This window comes from Haliotis cracherodii, unplaced genomic scaffold (genome assembly GCF_022045235.1).
Source record: "Haliotis cracherodii isolate W230 unplaced genomic scaffold, xgHalCrac1.p SCAF_11, whole genome shotgun sequence".
In the NCBI taxonomy this organism is placed as follows: Eukaryota; Metazoa; Mollusca; class Gastropoda; order Lepetellida; family Haliotidae; genus Haliotis; species Haliotis cracherodii.
Window position 1 is genome coordinate 6,742,925 of NW_027266266.1, and position 26,216 is coordinate 6,769,140.

Sequence of the window (26,216 nt, forward strand, 5' to 3'; positions counted from 1 at the left end):
ACTTTAAATGACGAGAAGTACTGGACACCAACAAATTCGTTTTAAATGTAACGGCTAATAGTTTTGAAAAGAACTGGAATAAAATATAAGAATTGTGAGTTTTGCTTTCCTCAGCAATGTTCCATCGACGTGACGGCGGTAATAATTGAGTCTGGATCAGACAATCTTGTGATTGACATCATAGGCATCTATCCACGCACGAAATCACCGAGCCTGAACACCCGACCCATTTAGTCACCTCTTACGACAAGCATAGGTTGCTGGGAACCGATAGATTTACCATACATATATTCAAAGTCGCCTTTAAACGACTAAAACCAAACGCGCTGGATCTGCCACCTGGCCCAACCCTTGTCCCCTTCAAAACGGATATAACGAGCCAACACGATTGGCGGTAACAGCAGCCTCGTTTTGGATTACTTACTGATGTCACATGGCCGTTCATATGTCGTCAGGCGTGTTCTATATTTGGGATGGATGTGACAATGGCGCATGGAGTTATCGTGGCGCATGGGGCATGCGATTCTTCACCTAATCAACGTCCGGAACCAGACTGACCTTCGATAACAAGTAGCATGGGGCGGTGTGAACGGAATGCATGTCTTGGAAACAGATAAGTTTCTGTGTCCTTCCCATCATTCCGCCATTTTCCTTCGTCTGGTTCAACATGATCTGTCTGGTGCTTCTCGCCCTCCTCCCGGCAGGTGAGTGAGTGAGTGAGTGAGTGAGTGAGTGGGGATGGAACGTCAACTGTAACGGCATTACGTTGTGTTACGTCAGTCTTTATAATGTTGAAATTGGGTGAAATTGGGGTTTGACGTCGCTTTTAAAAATTGTGTCACTTATATAGTAACGTGCACGTGTCTGTGTGTTGGATGGTTGGTTGGTAGGTTGTTTAACACCGCACTCAGCAATATTCCAGCTTAAATCCAGCTGTAAATAATCGAGTCTGGCCCAGACAATCCACTGATTAATATCATGAGCATCAGCGAGCCTGACCACCCGATCACGTTAGTCGCCTCTTACGACAAGCATTGTCACCTTTTACGACAAGCATGGGTTTCTGAAGACCTATTCTAACCCGCATCTTCACGGTTCGCCTGTGTGTGGCTGCTTGTACTAGTCCAGACTAATGCTGGTTTTAAAGCGCCAGCCCACTCAGATACCAGGCCGCAGGTTAATATGGATACCCAGTCAGATAAAGTATACTGACCAGTCCTTAGTTTTATCCCTTTAAATCCGAGATCCAAGCCATTTTGCAAAGCCGAACTGAGCAGGTCAGTCAACGAGTGAGTATGGTTTTACGCCGCTTTCAGCAATATTCCATCAATATCACGGCGGGGGATACGGGGAAATGTGCTTCACACAAGTTTGGAATCGAACCCGGGTCCTCGGCGTGACGAGCCAACGTTTAAACCACTAGGCTACCCCACCACCCCCGGCACAAATAAGTAAACAATGTGAAGCTAAATTGTTATGTGAAGACAGTATTTTATGAATAATATTAAGCCTTTGTTGCATTTAAGTCATGGGGTGAAAACAGATGTTCTTTGTCAGCTCTTTTCAACAAACAGTTTTATTCAGTTTAAAGATCTTTGGCCCCAACTACATTCATATATAGAATAAAACATACTTTAAGATGAATATGTACACGGGTGTTTTGGAATATATAATAAATCTTGAGAGTGAATACTTTCTTCTAAATAAAAAAACAAACCTGTTACACTATCAAAAACTTTGATCCAAAACTTGGTCCAAGATGGACGGTTTACTCTAATCAAAGTTTTTGATAGGCTGTCAAAGTTTTGGTGGGAATTATCTTGCCAAGGTGGATGATACTGACGAAGAATTGTTTGCTGTTGTTATTTGTATTTTGTGTATTGCCATGTTGAGAAGGCGGCGTCGGGGTGGGCAAAGTCATTTTTGGTCCCGAGAATGGCTGCTCGTTGTTGAAACAAATCAATTAATTCTTCCAACATCTCCTCAGTCCAAAATAGTTGACTCATTTTGACTTGACTCTTTGCACTTCCGGCTGAAAAGTCTGATTGGCTAAATTAAATCAACGTCATCAAACTTTGATCAAAGTTTGACGAGAAATAGTATCGGTTTCTATTCCATCAAAGTCCCGTCAAAAACTTTGTCACAGTTTTTGACGGTATGTAACACTATCAAAACCTTGGTCAAAATGGACTTTCACCAAGTTTTTTATCAAAGTTTTTGAAAGTGTAACGGGGGCTTAAGGATTGTGCAGGGACCAATGTGCCAAAAGCGCTGACGTTTACTGAGTAACCATGGCAGAATTAGCTTCGGTTGAAGTCCGGGAGATTGAAACGACTAAAGGAAGACATCGAGCGATACCGAAAGGCTTGACGACTTAAAGTAGCATGTGACCCAAATACGTTCCTGTTGTTCTGTATACAACATCAGTGTAATAACTGTCAGACTGGACCGATGTTTCGAAAACTCAGACAAGCATGATAACGAAATTTCGTTATGGAAAAACAGCGTTTGGAATGATCGCTTGATGTCTACCTTTAAATGAGTAACGTCATTCTTTCGGTGCACCCCTGAATAATCTGCCCTGCCAGATGCCAATCTCATTATTCGTGAGCCCCACAGTAAACTTGGACATGCATTCACTTATTATATGTCACGATTATCACACTGATCGGATATCAGAATACATACTTATGACACCCGTGAAGATCCGGGTTAGAATTGATCTTCAGCAGCACATGCTTGTTGTAAGAGGGGATCGGGTGGTCAGGCTTGCTGAATTGGTTGGGGCATGTCATCGAATCAATCACTGGACTCGATTATTTATAGAACCCCATTATATAGCTGGAATACTGCTGAGTGCGGCGTTAAACACCAAACAAACAAGGTGAGGTGAGGTGAAATGGGGCTGAACGTCGCGTCCAAGATTATTGCACTTATATAGCGACGTGCATGCACGTGTGTGTGTGGCTGCTTGTACTAGTCCGGACTGATCCCGATTTATAGTGCTAGATCACTGAGATACCATGCCGCAGTTTAAAATGAAAAACCCACTCAGACACAGTATACTGACTCCGAGCCGACCAGTCCTTGTTTTAGCCCCTAAATGCCGAACGCCAGACATGGTAACAACAAGTACCATCAATTTTGGTATGACGCGGCTGGGGATCGAACCCCGGACCTTCCGCTCTCCTGGCGGACGCTCTACCATTAGGCCCGAAGGCGGCCAACAAACAAACAAACAAACACACATACTTATGAATCACGGTTGATCCCCATCGTGAATGGTACTTGAGGTATAGGTGAACAAATTCAGCCTCATTAAGTTTTCCGTGATCTTTAATGCACACTTTGTTGCAGCTTTTGCGGTAGACTGCACCATCAATAGTGATGGAGTGTTTGAGAAGGGATGTCGTGCCTTTGTCACTTGTGTGGGCGGAGTTGCCACGGTAACAGAATGTCAAGGCAACGAAGTCTTCGATGAAAAAACAAAGGCATGCGCTGAGTAAAGTATAATTTTCACTCATGATATTTTTTTTATATTTATATTAAATCTGGAGTTACCATTCCGTGCACACTCGCTTATCCATTCTATTTGATCAAATCGAAAAGTTCATGGCGTCACACGGAAAATCGATCAGAATGATGTTTTCAAAATAATCGTTTTACATGGTCCAGCGATGCTCCAGTTTCACTGTCCCTTAGAAGTGGTCATCGATGGGGGTACTGGTCAAAAAACGTAACTGTAAAGGTCAGCTTTTGTTTCTTAAAGTTTAGGGGTTCAATTATTACAGCTGCAGGCTTTGGTGCACTTTTGAGATACAAACGAGCATGCTCTTTCTACCAAGATTTAAAAGTGCGTCATACGACTCTTGCTCAGAAGTTGTTTGATCAAGGTTACAGCATTCAAGGCCTCGGTAACTTGTACGATATGTTCCCGTGTTTTTTCAGGTGGACATTTGGCTTGCCTTTGCATGTGTTTGTGACGGGTGCCGCCGGTTGGGCCGGATACGCTCATCTTTTCGCAAACATCTGGTATCATCACTATCTGATAGTGATTGATTAACACATGTTTATGATATAGTGGAAAGCGTACTATCGACTCTGCTTAATGCAGAGATTTCTATTGGATATGGAAAGGGTTTTGTCGCTTTATTTATTTAACCTAAAAACGAACTGTATTCTTTGGGCACTTTATAATATAGACTTCTGTTAAGGATGATCCGACCTTTTGCAAGATAATTGACACTTGCAGAGCAGTGCTTGTTATGTCTATACAGGCTTACTCGGAAAGGAAAGCCCTGTAGCTGTAGCTGTGGATTGAATCTGCTGGACTTGCACTTCGCCTGTTCTTCCGCCGAGTCCGTTTTTCTTGGCCTCCGCTGAGGTCCTGCCTCCATCGCCTGTGGTCGGCGAGTTCCTCCTACCTTTCAGCATCTAGTGCCCGAGGTGAGCTTGTCGTACAGGAGGCCCTTCTGGATCATCGCGTCCTTCATACGACGAAAGTGGCCGTGCCAGCGAAGTCGGCGCTGTTGGAGCTGTGGGAGAAGACACTGGTGATCGTGGCGCAGGAGAAAACTTCAGTGTTTGTGACTCCCTCCAGCTGATTCCGAGGATGCGCCTTAGGTAGCCACTATTGAAGGCGTTCAGTCTCTTTTGTTGTCTGCTGAGAGCAAGCTTGGAGTGGGTTGTAAGCTTGCTGTTCTACCATTCTCTTCGTAAGTCTGGCGAGGGAAATTTGACGCTCAGCCGATCCGCCTGTTCATCTCCGGACAGGTTTCCAAGGACAGGGTTTTTGTGATGGTGGGGCTGTGGTAGATGAACTGTTTCACCAGCTCCAGCTCGTAGACGTTTGTCTTCTTCAAGCTGATGGTCAAGCTGACGTTCTGACCTGCCCCTGATAAGCGGTCCATGACGTTTTGCAGCTGTGTCTCTGAGTGGGTTGCCAGAGCCGCTTGTCTGCGAAATGCATGTCTCTGATGAGGGCTTCTCCCACTTTGTGTTTTGCCCTTAAGGCTGCCTGGGGCACCGCTCCTTCTTCCAAACACTGACATGGAAGTTCATACAGGTGCCTTAGCAGGACCACCTGTCCGCAGTTGATGGTCTCTTGAGGGGTTCAATCCGTTCCAGGCACGTTCCTGCAAGACAGCCTCTTGATGGCCTTGCCTCAGCTGCTTCACCAAGGACAACCCAGGATAAGCTGATGATTGAATGGCCTCGCAGAGCTGCAGCCAGTATATGTTCGTGCATGTTATTGCTGTTACCTGAGTTTGTTTCTGGTTGTTCTTAGAGCTTGCAGGGTTAGGGTAGCATTTGTATGCTGTCAGATCTGTGCACCCTTCTCAGTGACAGAGATCAGCTCGCAGAAGTGGACTTCGAGTTTTCCCGATTTCTTATAAAGGGCTGCGTGTGCAGTGGTGACGAGTGTCTCTCAATTGGTCGCAACATTGCTCCCTTTGGACGTTCTGTAAGCATAACATAATCCAGGGCACCAGTAAAGGAGTCCACTCTCTGCAGGTGTGGTGTCTTGCTGACGTTGATACGACTCTGTCCATCTGGCCTAGAGTGGTGCATGACTCTGATCATGCATCAAACCACCGAAGAATGGACTGTGGTACGAACGTGTCATGATCACGTTACTGAGGTTACATCGTCTTGTGATCATCATGTCTAGATTGTGCTTGGACAGGAGTGACTCCAGGACACCTTAGTCTGAGGCTTGTCTGGAAGAAGGAATTGATGCTGCACAGGAAGTTGGGTATGCACAGCTCATCAAATTCTGTATTGTCCCAGACCAGCAGGGTCTTGAACTGAACTCTTGAACTGAAGTAGCCAAGCAAGAGCAGCATTTCTGTGATACCTTTGATGGCGATCTGGAGCTGGTTGCAGAACTCATCCTTCACCTCCTTTGTGGAGCAGAGGATAGGAGCGAACATTCTGATAGACCGATCCGTCAGGCTCTATCGTTCTGAGCAGTCAGTTCTTGACAGGAAAGCAGATGCTCTGCTTTCCAGTTTGATCACCTACCATTCCACGCAGCGTGGTGAACATTCCAGCATCCCAACTTGAGAACTGACTTCTGAAGTTTCTTTCTTTTTTTCTTTGTTGTCTTATCCGGTGCAAGGTTTACAGTCAGTGGGCCAGGCTGGTCAGAGCCCTGAGCCCCACGCATCCACTAGAACAGGCAGACTGTTGTGTGGGTGAGGCAGGGGATCCAGTGAGATACAATTATCCTTCCCACTGTTGGAACCAGCACATGGCTCCATGTTCTGAGCCAGTCAAGCCAATTGGGCTGCCGCTGGAGGTTTCTCTTGAGGGAGCAGGCCTAGGTAGCTTGATGTTAGGGACCAGCTGTTGACCACACCCCCACCTGGGTAGCTTGACGTGAGGGACCAGCTGTTGACCACACCCCCACCTGGGTAGCTTGATGTGAGGGACCAGCTGTTGACCACACCCCCACCTGGGTAGCTTGATGTGAGGGACCAGCTGTTGACCACACCCCCACCTGGGTAGCTTGGTGTGAGGGACCAGCTGTTGACCACACCCCCAACCTCTGAATGTCAAGGAGAACGCCAATACTGCTTGGTATGAGAGGCATCGCAAGTGTTGCCAGAAGTGAATTAATTACAACGCAAGACTGCCTCGGGGACTCTGACTCAAGACTTCTGTTGGGTTTCTTCATAGTCTTGTTCATGTCACAGTTTAACATAAGCACTTGTGATGTAAAATGTCACTTTTCGATCTTATATACACCCCGCCCAAACCCCTGAAAATCAAATGGTCGCTCCCTAAGCTTCTTTTAAGCTATACTTTTAGAAAGCTGTACTATTTTGTGACCATTAGGCTTGTTGCAAGTGGTTGAGGAAGAGTTTCTTCCATTCCATTGAGAAATCATTTTTTAAGTTAGTGTTGTAATTCAAGGTATTGCATAATTTTTCTTTGTTTTCCTGAATCCTAAAGGGAATTTGGTTTGGCCTTATACACAAATCGATTTTTGTTTCCAGTCCCAACACGCTGAGTAACCTCTGCTCAATGAGCAAGGACTGCTCTATAAAGCAAGATGGGAAGTATGCGGATGGAAGCACCGGGTGTAGTACCTACTTCACTTGCCACGGAGGAACCTTCTTTGGCCACAACTACTGCCCCGGAGGTGAGTGACATGGTGGATGTTGTGGGTACGAGGATGTTGGGTGAGCTGGGCTGGGCTGGGGCAAATTATATGATGTAAGCTGAGATCTGGGAAGGATTAGAAAGCGATGATGATAACATTTTAAGGTGAGGATAAGGGAGAAAGTGGTCAGTAGATTTGGATTTAGGAATTGGTACTGAATTAAGAGAGGGGGATGGGGGGTGGGGTGGTGGATGGAGGGCTGCAGCTCCAAATATAGATGAGGTGAGAGGGAAAATAAGGAGTAGGGTGAAGCTCAGGATACGATGAGTGAGCAGTATGGGTATGGTGCAGACAAACCTAGAACCCACAATAATAGGTTTCTGGCGTGCCCAAGAGACGCAACTCTGCACAGCGAAAAATAAGGGGTGGGGTGAAAGTCAGGATACGGATGTAATAAGGTGAATTTAAGGATAGGATGTGTTTAAATAAATGATAAAAGTATGCAATAATAGTCACATTACGAACAAAGAAAATGTTACAAATAAAGTTTTTTGGGGTTTGGTTTGTTGTTTAACGCCGCACTCAGCAATATTCTAGCTTTTTGACGGCGGTCTGTAAATAATCGAGTGTGGACCAGACAATCCAGTGATTAATATCATGAACATCGATTCACGCAATTGGGATCGATGACATGCATCAACCAATACAAAAAAGGTAATTATTTACATACAAATATTGAGAGAGTGAGTGAGTATGGTTTTACGCCGCTTTTAGCAATATTCCAGCAATATCACGGCTGGGGACACCAGAAATGGGCTTCACACATTGTACCCATGTCGGGAATCGAACCCGGGTCTTCGGCGTGACGAACGAACGCTTTAACCACTAGGCTACCCGACCGCCCAACAAATATTGAATTCAAACGACAAAACGATACCAATGAACAACTCGCAAACAAAGACGTCACGTGCAAAGAAAGAACAATGTGTGCCAAAGAACATCAGTGCACAAAAAGGACACAAAACTGCCAGAGGACAACGCTGACACTAAAGAACGGCAGATGGCGCTGCAATTTGTAAAACATTCCGAGTTTAATCGGCTTGTTCCGCCGTGTACATGGTGCATGCTGAAGAGCTCACTGTATTACGTCATTCCTCGTGCATTAATTATTTGTATGTAAACAATGACCTTGTTTGTAACATTCATTCTTTATTCGTAACATTTGACTATTAATGCGCACATTGTCCTTTATTTCAACTTTATATTTTTTGACCGGTTGGCCCCCATAACTTCCCGTCTTGTACCCAGTGAAGTTAAATATAAGGCAAGGATTGAGATGAACCGTGGGTAACTGCAAGCGACGTTAGTTGTCAACACTAGCATCGGCGACACAGCCCAGTTAAAACATTCTTAGGGTGATACACGTGTTTTAATATCATTGACAGAAAATCCTCAGTTGCTTTGTAAAATGACGAACTAATGATATCTAGCGGTAACCTCCTCTGTTTTGTGCAGGTACTATCTTCAATGAGGTGCTGCAGTCCTGTGATTGGCCAATCGACGTCGCGCCTCCATGTGGAACCAAAGGGTACACGACAGTAGCTTCCGGTTAAGACTCCGAACCATGTGTGCGATTATGTCAATAAAGCGTTTGACATTAGCCTCTTCTCAAGTTGGTCATCAGGTGTGCAGCCAAATGGTTGTCTTTGGTCCCCTGACCTACTCACTACGAAACACGATTACAATCGGCCAACCTCGTATGAGTTGTAGAAGCAGCGAATGTGTGTGCGAATGTGTATTGTGTTGTGTGTGTGCGTGTGCGGCGTAAAACAGCAAACCAAACCAATCATACATAAAATTCCATTTAGAAACGAGAGAAAATCGATACACTGCCAACTGTTAATGTCATTGCGAACGTCAAGACATTATCGGCTGGGCTAGTTTGTTTGTATGTTTGTTGTTTAACGCCGCACTGATCAATATTGCAGCTATATGACGGAGGTCTGTAAATAATCGAGTCTGGACCAGAGTATCCAGTGATTGGCATCATGTTTGTTTCTTTGTTTGTTGTTTAACGCCGCACTCAGCAATATTCCAGCTATGTGTATTGTGTTGTGTGTGTGCGTGTGCGGCGTAAAACAGCAAACCAAACCAATCATACATAAAATTCTATTTAGAAACGAGAGAAAATCGATACACTGCTGGCACCAACTGTTCACATCATTGCGAACGTCAAGACATTATCAGCTGGGCTAGTTTCTTTGTTTGTTGTTAAACGCCCCACTCATCAATATTGCAGCTATATGACGGAGGTCTGTAAATAATCGAGTCTGGACCAGACTATCCAGTGATTGGCATCATGTTTGTTTCTTTGTTTGTTGTTTAACGCCGCACTCAGCAATATTCCTGCTATATTACGGCGGTCTGTAAAGAGATCGAGTGTGGACCAGACAACCCAGTGATTGACATCATGAGCATGTATCAACCAAGTCAGCAAGCCTGACCACCCGATCCCGTTAGTCGCCTTTTACGACAAGCATAGTCGCCTTTTACGGTAACTATGGGTTGCTGTAGACCTATTCTACCCCGGAATTTTCACGGGTCGATTGGCATCATGAGCATCGATCCACGCAATTGGAATACGATGACATGCATCAACCAAGTCAGCGAGCCTGACCATCAGATCCCGTTAGTCGCCTCTTACGACAAGCATAGTCGCCTTTTACAAGGATTAGTTGCTTAAGACCTATTCTACCCCGGATGAAGTAAATTTACATTTTAGATGTCCATTATAATTTGACTCAATTCCACAGCAGCCATTACTGGTGCATACTAAAATTAGGAATCAAATACAAAACATGGAATGATATTCGAAATGGTTTCATAATAAAACGGAATTAGATTTGATTACATCATTCTTCAGGATAGATAGGAAGGTGTACAATCATCCGGGTCATACTTGGATCACCTTATCCTAAATTTTGCCAGGCCTGGCATGAAGGTTCGGGGTGCAGTCTGCCCGTCTTTCCCTAGTGAAGATTCCGGGGTAGAATAGGTCTTTAGCAACCCATGCTTGCCGTAAAAGGCGACTATGCTTGCCGTAAAAGGCGACTATCCTTGTCGTAAGGGGCGACTAACGAGATCGGGTGGTCAGGCCCGCTGACTTGGTTGATGCATGTCATCGATCCCAATTGCGTGGACCGATGTTCATGATATTAATCACTGGATTGTCTGGTCCAGACTCGATTATTTACAGACCGCCGTCATATAGCTGGAATATTGCTGAGTGAGGCGTTAAACACCAAACCCAAACCCTAGATGGCGCTACTAGCTGTCAGTGAAACAATGACTGCTTCGTTGACAGTATTGATGATGCTGATGATGATGGTCATCAACTGAATTATTGCTGATGGTGACAGCAGCGACGACGTAGGTGGCAACGTGCCGGTGAAAATAGTAGTGAAGGTTTTCAGCTTGAGATGGTCCACTTCCCATGAAACAGATGAAAAATATAACTTCGTCTACCCCCTATCACAACACACACGCAAAGCACTCGCATTTACATATTCTGAAATATTATTTTAGTGCACTTAAAATGTAAACACATGAACAATGTTAGTAAACCCATGCTTGCCGTAACAGACGACTATGATTGTCGTAAGAGGCAACTAAAGGGATCGGGTGGTCAGGCTCGCTGACTTGGTTGATGCCTATCATCATATCCCAATTGTATGGATCGATACTCATGATGTCAATCACTGGATTGTCTGGTCCAGACTTGTTTATTTACAGACCGCCGTCATATAGCTGAAACATTGCTGGCTGCGGCGTTAAACAACAAACAAACAAACAAACAAACAAACTAATAGCGGTGTTAAACCTCACCCACTCACCCACTCCGCATTCAGGAGCCAGACACACCAGTGCCCGATTCCTTGTGAGCGCCTATATTCCAGTCATATACGACTCCAGTTTTGAAAGATAGTTTTTTTATCTTTCAAAGAAAACTGATTCTCATATTTTCATATGATTACTGCATATTACGATAGAATAACATATCGGATTATCCCTATCAAAAGTTGAGGGGTATAATTCACTGGTGATCTAATTTTGGCATGCTGTATCCAGGTCTTATCTTCAACCAGGAACTTAAGACCTGCGACTGGCCGAATCACGTGGCGCCACCTTGCGGTTCGAAACACTGATGACATTCGGAGTGACCTCGGATTTTGGGACGAGGACGAAGACTTTCGAAGTCCCCGACTTTTCGGTACCACTGCACAACCCTGTTGTGTGTACATGTTCAGAGACACGGCAGTATTACGATAGCGTAGTGACGTAAGATAAGAGTGCAGACATACAGACAAGAATAGTTTGACATACCTTATCTGCCACCGAGGTCACCGAGATCTTGTATTGTAGATACTTATCATGCAATGGCGAGGCGACCATTGTTATAATTAGCCGATTTAAATAAATATGTTGATTATAATATATTTAATATCTTAGTGAATAAACTGCTTTCCAACAACTGTTTGTTTACTTTCTGTCGTCGGAGGGGTCACGGTCGGCCCAGTGGTCCAAGGCGTCGCAATTCGCTGTGCAGAGTTGCGTCCTTCGCAGGCTGACCTTCGAGGACCTTCTGACCTATATCGCCCACAAGGAACATGGGGCGATATAGACGGAATGCAAGTCTAGGTAAAAGATAAGTGTCTGTGTCCTTCCCACCATTCCGCCATTCTCCTTCGTCTGGTTCAACATGATCTGTCTGGTGCTTCTCGCCCTCCTCCCGGCAGGTGAGTGAGTGAGTGAATGAGTAGGGATGGAACGTCAACTGTAACGTCATTACGTTATGTTACGTCAGTCTTTATAATGTTGAGCCTTTTTAATGTTGAAGTTGGATAAAATGGGGGATTGACGTCGCTTTTAAAATTGTTGCTCTGATAGAGCAACGTACATGTGCCTGTGTGTGGCAGCTTGTATTAGTCTAGACTAATCCTGGTTTTATAGCGCCAACCCACTCAGATACCAGGCCTGTTAACATGGATACCCGGTCAGATAAAGGTTACTGACCAGTCCTTTTTTTATCATTTAAATCCGAGATCCAAGCCATTTTGGAACGCCTAAGTGAGCAGGCCAGTCAATGAGTGAATATAAATTTCAGCAATATTCCATCAATATTATGGCAGGGGACACCGGAAAATGGGCTTCACACATTTTACCCATGTTGGGAATCGAACCCGGGTCCTCGGCGTGACGAGCCAACGTTTTAACCACTAGGCTACCCCACCACATCCTGCATGAATAAGTAAACAATGTGAAGCTAAATTGTTATGTGAAGACATTATTTTATGAGTGAGTGAGCGAGTGAGTTGGGTTTAACGCCCCTTTAACAGTATTCCAGTTATATCACGGCGTGTCAGCTTAATGTGGGAGGAAAGCCCGAAGTGATGCAGGTCTCGGACGTTTACCACTTCGGTGAAACCCACGAGCACGGGTATGGTGCTGACAAACCTTGACACATAATCGGGGCGAACCGGGATTCGAACCCACAATCATAGGTTTCTGTAAGTCCTTGGGTGAATACACGTGTTATGTGGAGACAGTATTTTATGAATATTGTTAAGCCTTTGTTGCATTTACGTTCTTGGGTGAAAACAGGTGTTCCTTGTCAGATCTTATCTTATCTCCCTTTTGGGAGGAAAAATTCAACAAACAGCTTTATTCAATTTAAAGATCTTTGGTTCCAACTACATTCATAAACAAAATAAAACATACTTAAAGATGTATAAGTACACTGGAAGATATAATAGTACACTGGTGTTATGGAATATATCATACTGTTGAGAGTGAATATCTTTTTCTAAGACAAGATGTAAGGATTGTGCAGGGACCAATTTGTCAAATGCGCTGACGTTTACTGAGTAACCATGGCAGAATAAGCTTCGGTTGAAGTTCGGGAGAGTGAAACGACTTGAGGATGACATCGAGCGATACCCAAAGGCTTGACGACTTAAAGTATCATGTGACCCAAATACGTCATAGTTGTTCTGTAAACAACATCAGTGTAATAACTGTCAGACTGGACAGATGTTTCGAAAACTCAGAAAAGCATGATAACGAAAGTTCGTTGTGGAATAAACAGCGTTTGGAATGATCGCTTGATGTCTACCTTTAAATGAGTAACGTCATTCTTTCGGTGCACCCCTGAACAATCTGCCCTGCCAGATGCCCATCTCATTGTTCGTGAACCCCACAGTAAACTAGGACATGCATTCACTTATTATATGTCACGAATATCACACTGATCAGATATCAGAATACATACCTAGACACCCATGAAGATCCGGGTTAGAATTGATCTTCAGAAACCCATGCTTGTCGTAAGAGGGGATCGGGTGGTCAGGCTTGCTGACTTGGTCGGGGCATGTAATCGTATCAATCACTGGATTGTCTGGAACTGACTCGATTATTTATAGAACCCCATTTTATAGCTGGAATATTGCTGAGTGCGGCGTTAAACACCAAACAAACAAACAAACAAACAAACACACATATTTATTAATCACGGTTGATCCCCATCGTGAATGGTATTTGGGGAATAGGGGTGAACAAATTCAGCCTCATTAAGTTTTCCGTGATCTTTAATGCACACTTTGTTGCAGCTTTTGCGGTAGACTGCACCACTAGTGGTAATGGGGTGTTTGAGAAGGGATGTCGTGCCTTTGTCACTTGTGTGGGCGGAGTTGCCACGGTAACAGAATGTCAAGGCAACGAAGTCTTCGATGAAAAAACAAAGGCATGCGCTGAGTAAAGTATAATTTTCACTCATGATATTTTTTATTTTTATTTATATCAAATCTGGAGTTACTATTCCGTGCACCCTCGCTTATCCATTCTATTTGATCAAATCGAAAAGTTCATGGCGTCACATGGAAAATCGATCAGAATGATGTTTTCAAAATAAACGTTTTACCTGGTCCAGCGATGCTCCAGTTTTGTTATCACTGTCCCTTAGAAGTGGTCATCGACGGCGGTACTGGTCAAACAATGTACCTGTAAAGGTCAGCTTTTCTTTCTTAAAGTTTAGGAGTTCAATAATTACAGTTCCAGGCTTTGGTGCTTACATTTCACAATTTTTGAGATACAATCGAGCATGCTCTGTCTACCAAGATTTCAAAGTGCGTCATACGGCTCAAGCTCAGAAGTTGTTTGATCAAAGTTACAGCATTCAAGGCCTCGGTAAAGCTTTCAAAACCTTTTACGGTTGACATGTGGAAGACATTTCCAAATTGGACGCATCAGTGACAAAGATTATGTCCGATGCAATCACAGGAACTCGTTATTGGTCAGTAAATAAAAATATATACCCCCTATATGTAAGTAGAGAAAAGGAGCGTCACTCGCCATCTTGCCGGTTTGTTTACATTCAATATCCAAGGCGATGTTTTTATTATACGCTTATTGACAAGCGGATTTCTGGCCGTAGATTGATCGATAACATATTTCTACACATGTACAAGTCATCTGTATTCGATTAATGTCCCTTACCTAACGAAATATCGACAGTTTATTTCGCTAGCTGGAAAATGCTACCAACCCCGAGCGGAAGTAGATTTCTAACGCGGGCAGAATCTAGCGAGCCACCTGATTGGCTGACCTACTTATGTCAAGTCAGCGTGAAAACAATAACACATGTGCAACCAACGTGGGTTCAAAATGATAGCTTTGACTGAAGAACAAGTGTTTGCATGGAATTTGATCAAAGATGGACACAACACTCTAATCATTGGCCAGGCTGGCGCAGGAAAAATGGTTCTTATCAAGGAAATTACGTTGAGATTGAGGAGAAATGGAAAATTGGTGTCTGTTACTGCTAGCACTGGTATGGCTTCTCAACAGCTTAAGGGGAGAACTCTTCATGACTGGGCTTGGCTGAGTGATGGAAGACACAGAAATCCTGACTTATATAAGATACGCTCCTTTTCTCTACTTACATATAGGGGTATATATTTTATGTTACTGACCAATAACGAGTTCCTGTGGATGCAATTCCCTATTTTGACTTGTACGACATGTTCCCGTGTTTTTCCAGGTGAACGTTTGACTTGCCTCTGCAATGGTATAAGGATCTATACCCAAACGTCGCCTTTACAGTATTAAAGAAATTGTTATTCATAAACAACTTATCAACTTTGTCGTCCATCAACTTCTAAGTAATGCCTATCTAACAGTTGCCTTTGCAAGTGTGTGACGGGTGCCGCCGTTGGGTCAGGATACGCTCCCCTTTTCGCGAACACCTGGTGTCATCACTATCTGATAGTGATTCATTAACATATTCTTATGATAGATTGGGAATCGACTTTGCTTAATGTAGAGATTTCTATTTCATATGAAATAACTTTTTTGCAAGGTAATTGGCACTTGCAGAGCAGTGCCTGTTATGTCTATACAGGCTTACTCGGAAAGGAAAGCCATGTAGCTGTAGCTGTAGATAGAATCTGCTGGACTTGTACACCGCCTGTTCTTCCGCCGAGTCCGTTTTTCTTGGCCTCCGCTGAGGTCCTGCCTCCATCGCCCGTGGTCGGCGAGTTCCTGCTACCTTTCAGCATCTAGTGTCCGCTGGCAGACGTCTTTTTAAGCGTAGGTGGAGACGCCAAGGTGCCATTTTGCCGAGGTGAGCTTGTCGTACAGGAGGCCCTTCTGGATCATCGCGTCCTTTATATGAAGAAAGTGGCCGAGCCAGCAAAGTCGGCGCTGTTGGAGCTGTGGGAGAAGATACTGGTGATCGTGGTGCAGGAGAAAACTTCAGTGTTTGTGACTCCCTCCAGCTGATTCCGAGGATGCGCCTTAAGTAGCCACTATTAAAAGGCGTTTGGTCTCTTTTCTTGTCTGCTGAGAGCAAGCATGCTGTTCTACCACTCTCTTCGTCAGTCTGGCCATGTTTCTGAGTGGGTTGCCAGAGCCGCGTGTCTGCGAAAAGCATGTCTTTCATGAGGGCTTCTCTGGCATCAGAGGCACTGTCTTGCTTTGAGTACACTGATGGCTTTCTTGATGCCAAAATATGCCCCAAGGATAAGCTGATGATTGAATGGCCTTGCAGAGCTGCAGCCAGTATATGTTCGTGCATGTTATTGCTGTTACCTGAATTTGGTTCTGGTTGTTCTTAGAGCTTGCATGGTTGGGGTAGCATTTGTATTCTGTCAGATCTGTGCACCCTTCTCAGTGACAGGGATCAGCTCACAGAAGTGGGCTTCGAGTTTTCCCTGTTTCTTATAAAGGGCCGCGTGTGCAGTGGCGGCGAGTGTCTCTCAATTGGTCGCAACATTGCTTGACGTTTCCCTTAGGACGTTCTGGAAGCAGAACATGATCCAGGGCACCAATAAAGGAGTCCATTCTCTGCAGGTGTGATGTCTTGCTGACGTTGACACGGCTCTGTCCATCTGGCCTGGAGTGGTGCATGAGTCTGATCATGCATCAGACCATGCATCAGACCAAAGAATGGGCTGTGTCTCAGTCAGCACTGTGGTACGAACGTGTCATGATCACGTTACTGAGGTTACATCGTCTTGTGATCATCAGGTCTAGATGGTGCTTGGACAGGGGTGACTATAGGACACCTTATGCTGAGGCTTGTCTGGTAGAAGGAATTGATGCTGCACAGAGGTGTATGCACAGCTCATCAAATTCTGTATTGTCCCAGACCAGCAGGGTCAGCACAACTCTTGAACTGAAGTAGCCAAGCAAGAGCAATAGTTCTATGATACCTTTGATGGCGGTCTGGAGCTGGTTGCAGAACTCGTCCTTCACCTCCATTGTGGAGCAGAGGATAGGAGCGTACATTCTGATAGACCGATCCGTCAGGCTCTATCGTTCTGAGGAGTCAGTTCTTGACAGCAAAGCAGATGCCCTGTTTTCCGGTTTAATCACCTACCATTCCACGCAGCGTGGTGAACATTCCAGCATCCCAACTTCAGAACTGACTTCTTAAGTTTCCTTCTTCTTTTCTTTGTTGTCTTATCCGGTACAAGGTTTACAGTCAGTGGGCCAGGTTGGTCAGAACCCTAAGCCCCATGCATCCAGTAGAACAGGCAGACTGTTGTGGGACTGAGGCCGGCGGTCAAGTGAGATACAATTATCCTTCCCACTGTTGGAACCAGCCCATGGCTCCATGTTTTGAGCCAGTCAAGCCAATTAGGCTGCTGCTAGCCATGTTGTGCTGTCGCAGGGAGCAGGCCTAGGTAGCTTGATGTGAGGGACCAGCTATTGACCAAACCCCCACCTCTCAATGTCTCACTTATAGATGCAAGGCAAAGGCGAAAGCCAATACTGCTCAGTATGAGAGGCATCGCAGGGGCTGCCAGAAGTGATTTAAATACAACGCCAGAGTGCCTGGGGGACTCAAGACTTCTGTTGGGTTTCTTCATAGTCTTGTTCATGTCACTTTTCGATCTTAAATACACATTGTCTGCAAGAAAAGGGCCAATTATTTCTTTACTATTATGTGAGGCATATGTATGTTTTTCTCTGTCAAACAATGGCTTAAACATATTTTTAGAAACAAATTCCGCCCACACCCCTGAAAATCAAATGGTTGCTCCCTAAGCTCCTTTATGCTATCTTTTTAGAAAGCTGTTCTATTTTGTGACCATTGGGCTTGTAGCAAGTGATTGAGGAAGAGTTTCTTCCATTCCAAATTGATAAATTAGTTAGTGTTGTCCGCAAATAATTAAAAGAAATTGCATACTTTTTCTTTGTTATCCCGAATCCCAAAGTAAATTTGGTGTGGTCTTAAACACAAATCATTTTCTGTTTCCAGTCCCAACACGCTGAGTAACCTCTGCTCACAGAGCAAGGACTGCTCTACACGAGCAAACTCGAAGTATGCGGATCAAAACACCGGGTGTAGCACCTACTTCACCTGCAACGGTGGAACCTACTTTGGCCACAACTACTGCCCCGGAGGTGAGTGACTTGGTGGATGTTGTGGGTACGAGGGTGCCGGGTGAGCTGGGCTGGGGTAGATTATATGCTATGAGCTGAGATCTGGGAAGGATTAGAAAGCGATGGGGATAACGTTTTAAGGTGAGGATTAGGGAGAAGGTGGTGAGTAGATTTGGATTTGGGAATTGGTACTCAATTAAGATGGGGAGGGGCCGGGGGAGGTGCAGCTCCAAATAAAGATTGGGTGGAGAAAAAATAAGGGTAGGGTGAAGCTCAGGTTACGGATGTGATAAGGTTTGGTGTGGTTTGTTGTTAAACGCCGCACTCGGCAGTATTCCAGCTATATGACGGCGGTCTGTAAATAATCAAGTCTTGACCAGACAATCCAGTGATTGATATCATGAGCATCAATCCTGGCAATTGGGATACGATGACATGCATCAACCAAGTCAGCGAGCTTGACCGCCAGATCCCGTTAGTTGCCTCTTACGACAAGCATAGTCGCCTTTTACGGCAAGCATGGGTTGCTGAAGACCTATTCTACCCCGGAGCTTCACGGGTCGGATGTGATAAGGTGAATTTAAGGATGGGATATGTTGAAGATGAGGACAAGGGTGTGGTATGGGTGAAGCTAAGGATAACTGACAGATAAGCTGTGGGTGAGATGACATGAAGTATTTGACTAAGGTTCCTATTGTGTTAATGCATCGAAAAAGTGTTTCATATGGGCGGTCATTCGGTCAAAAAATACAAGGTTGAAATAAAGGAAAAAAGTATGCAATAATAGTCAAATGTTACGAACAAAGAATGAATGTAACAAATAAGGGTAATTATTTTCATACAAATATTGAATTCAAAATACAAAACGATACCAATGAACAACTCACAAACGAAAGACATTTTGTTAACAATGTGTGCTAAAGAACATCAGTGCACAAAAAGGATACTAAACTGCCAGAGGACAACGCTGACACGAAAGAACGCCAGATGGCGCTGCTATTTGTAAAACATTCCGAGTTTAATCGGCTTGATGCATGCTGAAGAGCTCACTGTATTATGTCATTCCTCGTGCATTCATTATTTGTATGTAGACAATGACCTTATTTGTAACATTTATTCTTTATGCGTAACATTTGCCTATTAATGCGCACGTTGTCCTTTATTTCAACTTTTTATTTTTTGACCGGTTGGCCCCCCATAACTTCACGTCTTGTACCCAGTAAAGTTAAGTATAAGGAAAGGATTCAGACGACCAGTGGGTACCTGCAGGCGACGTTAGTTGTCAACACTAGCACCGGCAACACAATCCAGCTGTTCTTTAAAACATTCTTAGGATGATACACGTGTATTGATGCCATTGATAGAAAATCCTCAGTTGCTTTGTAAAATGATGAACTAATGATATCTAGCGGTAACCTCCCCTGTTTTTGTGCAGGCACTGTCTTCAATGAGGCGTTGCAGGCTTGTGATTGGCCAAACGACGTCGCGCCTCCATGTGGAACCAAAGGGTACACGACAGTAGCTTCCGGTTAAGACTGACTAGGAGAGTCCGAACCATGTGTGCGATTCTGTCAATAAAGCGTTAGACATTAGCCTCTTCTCAAGTTGGTCATCAGGTGTGCAGCCAAATGGTTGTCTTTGGTCCCCTGATCTACTCACTTCGAAACAAGATTACAATCGACCAACTTGGTATGAGTTGTAGAAGCAGCGAATGTGTGTGTTGTTAGGAATGGCGTGTATGCTGTGTTGTGTGTTGCTCCATGTTTGTCTGTGTGTGTGTGTGTGTGTATGTGCGCGTTCGTGTGTGTGACGACTGGCGTTCCTCCGTACTCGCTATGTCACTGAAATAGTATGACGAGTACATTCACGTCCCAAATGACATTTTGTGGCTATGCTCAAAATGATTCCTAAAACATTCTCCATTCATTTCAGTAGATTCTTGTTGGATTTACCGCCTCTGTGAACACTATTTCACTTGTACTACGGCCTGTCAGTCATCTTAATGTTTGAGAGACGTCCGCAGAGATGCAGTTCGCAAACAATTTACCAGTTTAGTGAAACTAACAACCACGTGGATGGTGATTGCAAGGCGAAAAACATATTATTAGGTTCCGAACGTCTAAAGGTCGCTTTGTAGTATAGTATTTCAGTCATATTACGTCGTGGGACGTAATGCCGGAAATAATGCACGTTTTGGACGTCATAACTTTGATGACGTCCGCGAGCACTCGAAAGGTGTTGACAAACCTCGAGTGAGTGAGTATGGTTTTACGCCGCTTTTAGCAATATTTCAGCAATATCAAGGCGAAGGACACAAGAGATGGGCTTTACACATTGTACCCATGTGGGGAACCGAACAGGGCCTTAGGCGTGACGAGTGAACGCTTAACCACTAGACTACCCCACCGGCCCTGCAAATGTGAGATGTGAGATTCAATCCCACGGTCTGTAACTCCGCACAGCGCATTGCGGCGCCTTGTGCGACAGGGAGATGTTATAGTTTGTTGCAGGACGCCGCAGTGAGTACTATTCCTAGAGCATGACTGGTGTAATAGTGTAAGGGGAGCAACTCTTACCACCTTGCATGCACAGATCGTAAGTTACGATTTTAATACAGGACGTTCTTTTGGATATCACGTGTGAATGTTGGAGTTAGCGTCGGAATTGGGGTAGTGTTTGGTTTAGGATTGGGGTTAGGGTTGGAGTAAGGGTAGGAATTTGGGTGAGGGTTGGAGTTGGAGTTAGGGTTGAAATTAGGGTGGGGGTTGGTTTAGGATTGGGGTTGTGGTTGGGGTGGGGTTTGGTTTAGGATTTGGATTGGAGTTAGCGTTCGAATTGGGGTTGGGGTTTATTTAGGGTTGAAGTTGGGGTTTGGCACCGAATGAGACAGAAAGTATATTTGTGGATATAATGAAAGATAGTGAAAGCAATAGTGGAGGGTCACCTTTCAACACTCTTTGGAGAAGTATGCTCAAAACACTTGGAAACTGTAGTCTCGTGGACCAGCTCTCGTGGGAGAGTACGGGACCACAGTGACGAAATGTACTAATGCTAATCGACCCGACCTCTCTCGTAAACCAGCGTTCGTGTTTGTGTCAGGGACGCTACCTTGAACGAGAGCTGTACATTCATGCACACGAAATAACCATATTTTGTACACAAATGATTTTTAATCCGAGATTCGTGTCATAGTTATGGGCTGATCTGAGTATCATCGGGCACCTAGGGGATAATTACTCGTCCATCGATTTATCACGTATTTACAAAAAATCAGGTCTTTATTCTGTATCGGTTTGAATATCTAGCATCCTGATTACACAGAAGTGAGTTTATTGATTAAATCTTATATCATACATAAAATTATATTGAGAAATGCGAGAAAATCAATACACTGCTCGCACCAACTGTTAATATCATTGAGAACGTCAATACATTATCGGCTGGGCTAGTTTGTTTGTTTGTTGTTTAACGCCGCACTCATCAATATTGCAGCTATATGCCGGCAATCTGTAAATAATCGAGTCTGGACCTGACTATCCAGTGATTGGCATCATGAGCATCGATCCATGCAATTGGTATACGATGGCATGCATGAACCAAGTCAGCGAGCCTGACCACCCGATCCCGTTAGTCGCCTCTTACGACAAGCATAGTCGCCTTTCACAAACATGTGTTGCTGAAGACCTATTCTACCCGGAATGGGTGTTTCAAAGAAATTAGATTTAAATTTACATTTTAGATACCCATTATAACTTACAGGCAGCCATTCGCTTTTACTCTGAGTGGTAAATACTAAAATTGGGAATCAAATACAAAACATGGAAGGATATTCGAAATAAATAAAACGGAATTAGATTGGATTACATCATTCTGCAGGATAGATAGGAAGATGTACAATCATCCGGGTTATTCTGGGATCACCTTATCCTAAATATTGTCAGTCCTAACATGAAGGTTCGGGGTACAGTCTGCCCGTCTATCCCTAGATGTCGCTACTAGCTGTCAGAGAAACTATGTATGTAATGACTGCTTCGTTGACAGTATTGATGTTGCTGATGATCATGGTCATCAACTGAATTGTTGTTGATGTTGACAGCAGCGACGACGTCGGTGGCAACGTGCCGGTGACGATAATAGTGAAGGTTTACAGTTTCAAATGGTCCACTTCCCATGAAACAGATGAAAAATATAACTTCGTGTACCCCCCTATCACAACACACACGAAAACACACATGTACTCACGCACTCAAAGCACACACATTTAAATATTCAGAAATATGATTAAAGTGCATTTGAAAATGTAAACATATGAACAATGTTAGTTAACCCATGCTTGCTGTAACAGGCGACTATGCTTGTGGTAAGAGGCTGCTAATGGAATCGGGTGGTCAGGCTCGCTGACTTGGTTGATGAATGTCATCGTATCCCAATTGCGTGGATCGATGTTCATGATATTAATCACTGGATTGTCTGGTCCAGACTCGATTATTTTCAGACCGCCATCATATAGCTTGAATATTGCTGAGTGCGGCGTTAAAACAACATAGAAAGAAAGAAACAAACAAACAAAAGGCTACCCTGACATAACAACAAGCGTATGGTCACATGATCTTCCTAGAAACGATCATATCCCTTACGTGAATCCTAACATCCGCTTTGGAATGACACTTTACCACTGACTGCGGTTGTTAACAACAACATGAAAACACAAAACCATTACAATAACAAACTCAAGCCTATATTATGGAGAAAAAAATCATGATTTCTTTTGACACATCACACAAACCTTTCGTCAAAATTTATCCAGAAAAAATACTATTTTCCTAGCAACCACCATGTTTACTGCACAACAATCAAAGCCTGAGGCGATGTCATGTCGGAGCTCAAAACACCACCAAATGAGCTTATATTCATGCATGTTGGAGGCGGTCGACAGTGTGTGGAGCTTAAAATGTACGTTTGTTGCGTGGTTTTGTCTACCGCCAACTGTTTGACACCTTCCGATTGATTTCCACACAACTAATATTTGTTCTTCCCATATCCTGTATAATTCACGACCGGAAATTTCTGTGAAATACAAACAAACTGTTCTTTAAATAGAAATGCTTCATTTCAATAACAGTGAGATAAATCGGTATTCATCAACAATTAAAGTATCAAATTGAATACACTATGTTGAATTAACGGGTATGGACAGAGCCAGTCTGAATACGCGCTCGTGTGAAGGTAGAATGAGTCAACATATGAACAATACAGCACACATATTACGAAAGAAATGAATACAAATGTAAACAAAAACGTTAAAAGTACAAAGGTAAATAATTAACACTAAACAATCAGTTACTTTAGTGTCATTTAACAAAATAATCAAGGGAAAAATACCGATTATAGATCTTGTATGGCTCTGCTATTCCCTGTGCATAACTGGGTCAATAGCACAACAGGATATGCTAATCCTGCGTTCTAACCCTGATACGAATAGTCACAAATGTGTCAGAATGAGTTTTCACATCTACCCGAGGCAAGAGCGTTAACTAGCCGTTTTATCGAAGTCTTGTTTCCACCTTGCCACATCAAGCCCACTTCCCTGTGCTAAATATGATTGGACTATCGCGTATATGGATAGTCCAATCATAGAACGTTTCACAAAATCACATCGACGACGGGTGCACTTTCGTACGAAAGTGATTTACCGCTGCCTGTCTTTGTTGACACGAATATTTATTTTTCATCAATTAAATCTCCAAACGATTGCCTATGTTTTTGTGCCTGGGATGAAATCGCAAATGGTTTCCTTGTCTGATCGACCAGGTCGTCGCCTATGGTAGTCGCCATCTTTGTGAAGCTATACGAGATAAGAACAGCGATCTGATTGGATATCGCGTTATCGTAGATGGCGCCAGGGTCGAGCCAAGAAAAATCGCCTTGATGTGACAAGGGTAGAAACTAGGCTTTGATATAGGCTAATGGACAAGCTTGCCTTGGGAAGATGGAGTTTACAGTAATTAATAAAATATAAAGTTTTGTGCTTTGTTTCAGATCATTAAAACAAAAACTGAAAAATTGTAAAAGTACCATTGTTATGCATTTTAATCAAATTAAGTTTGTAGGTACATGTATGACTAGTGACTGTGGTTTTACGCCAACTTTAGCAATATTCAATAGCGACTGATATAAAGACTGGTCTCCAAACTGTGTACCGGGAATCTAACCTAGTAGTGAGTGAGTGAGTTTGGATTAACGCCGCTTTCAACAGTTTTCAAGTTATATCACGCCGGGTCAGCTTAATGTGGTAGGGAAAGACCGAAGTGATGCAGGTCTCAGACGTTTACCACTTCGGTGAGACCCACGAGCACGGGTATGGTGCTGACAAACCTAGAAACATAATCGGGGCGAACCGGGATTCGAACCCACAATCATAGGTTTCTGGCGTGCCCAAGTGACGCAACTCTGCACAGCGAATCGCATCGCAGCGCCTTGGACGACACAGGCGACACAGGTGGTCTGTCTAAACATTCACTGACAACGATTCGGGTGTGGTGACACAAGTGGTCTATCTGAACATTCACTGACAACGATTCGGGCATGGTGACACAGGTGGTCTGTCTGAACATTCACTGACAACGATTCGGGCGTAGTGACATAGGTAGTCTATCTGAACATTCACTGACAACGATTCGGGTGTGGTGACACAGGTGGTCTATCTGAACATTCACTGACAACGATTCGGGCGTGGTGACACAGGTGGTCTGTCTGAACATTCACTGACAACGATTCGGGCGTGGTGACATAGGTGGTCTATCTGAACATTCACTGACAATGATTCGGGCGTGGTGACACAGTTGGTCTATCTGAACATTCACTGACAACGATTCGGGCGTGGTGACACAGGTGGTCTATCTGAACATTCAATGACAACGATTCGGGCGTGGTGACATAGGTGGTCTATCTGAACATTCACTGACAACGATTCGGGCGTGGTGACACAGGTGGTCTATCTGAACATTCAATGACAACGATTCGGGCGTGGTGACATAGGTGGTCCTTCTGAACATTCACTGACAACGATTCGGGCGTGGTGACATAGGTGGTCCTTCTGAACATTCACTGACAACGATTCGGGCGTGGTAACATAGGTGGTCTATCTGAACATTCACTGACAACGATTCGGGCGTGGTGACACAGGTGGTCTGTCTGAACATTCACTGACAACGATTCGGGTGTGGTGACACAGGTAGTCTATCTGAACATTCACTGACAACGATTCGGGCGTGGTGACATAGGTGGTCTATCTGAACATTCACTGACAACGATTCGGGTGTGGTGACACAGGTGGTCTGTCTGAACATTCACTGACAACGATTCGGGTGTAGTGACATAGGTGGTCTTTCTGAACATTCACTGACAACGATTCGGGCGTGGTGACACAGGTGGTCTATTTGAGCATTCACTGACAACGATTCGGGCGTGGTGACACAGGTGGTCTATCTGAACATTCACTGACAACGATTCCGGCGTGGTGACACAGGTGGTCTATCTGAACATTCACTGACAACGATTCGGGCGTGGTGACACAGTTGGTCTATCTGAACATTCACTGACAACGATTCGGGCGTGGTGACACAAGTGGTCTATCTGAACATTCAATGACAACGATTCGGGCGTGGTGACACAGGTGGTCTATCTGAACATTCACTATCTCCTTAAACGCCAACACTGGTGGTGCGTTAATTCTGGTATCTGTGGCACGTAGATTGAAACAATCCAACAATTTTGAAACGACAAACAAATAGAGAGTAAAACACTGCAATTAAAATACTCAAAATAATTTCTCATCATCACAAATGGCCAAACTGAAACGATTCACTTATGTAACTCATCTGATGAAGTGAGTGAGTGAGTATGGTTTTACGCCGCTTTTAGCAATATTCCAGCAATATCACGGCGGGTACACCGGAAATGGGCTTCACATATTGTACCCATGTCGGGAATCGAACCCGGGTCTTCGGCGTGACGAGCGAACGCTTTAACCACTAGGCTACCCGACCGCCCCCTATGAAGTGTATAATCAACTATTATAAGTAAAGTTCAATAACATTAGTTCCAGATGTCAAAGTAATGATAATGTGTCTCCAAATAGAGAATATGTTTCATAAAAGAGATA

General features: G+C 44.1%; 2 protein-coding genes across 2 annotated transcripts; both read left to right on the top strand.

Moving 5' to 3' along the window:
• Positions 1-572: 572 nt before the first annotated feature.
• On the top strand, positions 573-8,768 carry LOC139456156 (chitin-binding domain protein cbd-1-like). Its single transcript, XM_071237705.1, has 4 exons — positions 573-704; positions 3,358-3,502; positions 7,002-7,147; positions 8,624-8,768. The coding sequence occupies exons 1-4, from the start codon at positions 599-601 to the stop codon at positions 8,719-8,721; spliced, it is 495 nt and encodes a 164-aa protein (XP_071093806.1). The 5' UTR covers positions 573-598; the 3' UTR covers positions 8,722-8,768.
• Positions 8,769-11,795: 3,027 nt separating this feature from the next.
• On the top strand, positions 11,796-19,644 carry LOC139456158 (chitin-binding domain protein cbd-1-like). The gene is made up of 4 exons (XM_071237707.1): positions 11,796-11,904; positions 13,774-13,918; positions 17,928-18,073; positions 19,488-19,644. Exons 1-4 carry the CDS (start codon positions 11,868-11,870, stop codon positions 19,583-19,585), a joined length of 426 nt encoding a protein of 141 aa, XP_071093808.1. The 5' UTR covers positions 11,796-11,867; the 3' UTR covers positions 19,586-19,644.
• Positions 19,645-26,216: the final 6,572 nt, after the last annotated feature.

Bases quoted from the DNA above. Each gene is read 5' to 3' on its own strand.
- LOC139456156 (XM_071237705.1), top strand. From the start codon at position 599: ATGTCTTGGAAACAGATAAGTTTCTGTGTCCTTCCCATCATTCCGCCA. The intron at 705-3,357 runs GTGAGTGAGTGA...ACTTTGTTGCAG, and splicing joins TCTCGCCCTCCTCCCGGCAG to CTTTTGCGGTAGACTGCACC. The intron at 3,503-7,001 runs GTAAAGTATAAT...TTTTGTTTCCAG, and splicing joins AAAACAAAGGCATGCGCTGA to TCCCAACACGCTGAGTAACC.
- LOC139456158 (XM_071237707.1), top strand. From the start codon at position 11,868: ATGATCTGTCTGGTGCTTCTCGCCCTCCTCCCGGCAG. The intron at 13,919-17,927 runs GTAAAGTATAAT...TTCTGTTTCCAG, and splicing joins AAAACAAAGGCATGCGCTGA to TCCCAACACGCTGAGTAACC. The intron at 18,074-19,487 runs GTGAGTGACTTG...GTTTTTGTGCAG, and splicing joins CCACAACTACTGCCCCGGAG to GCACTGTCTTCAATGAGGCG.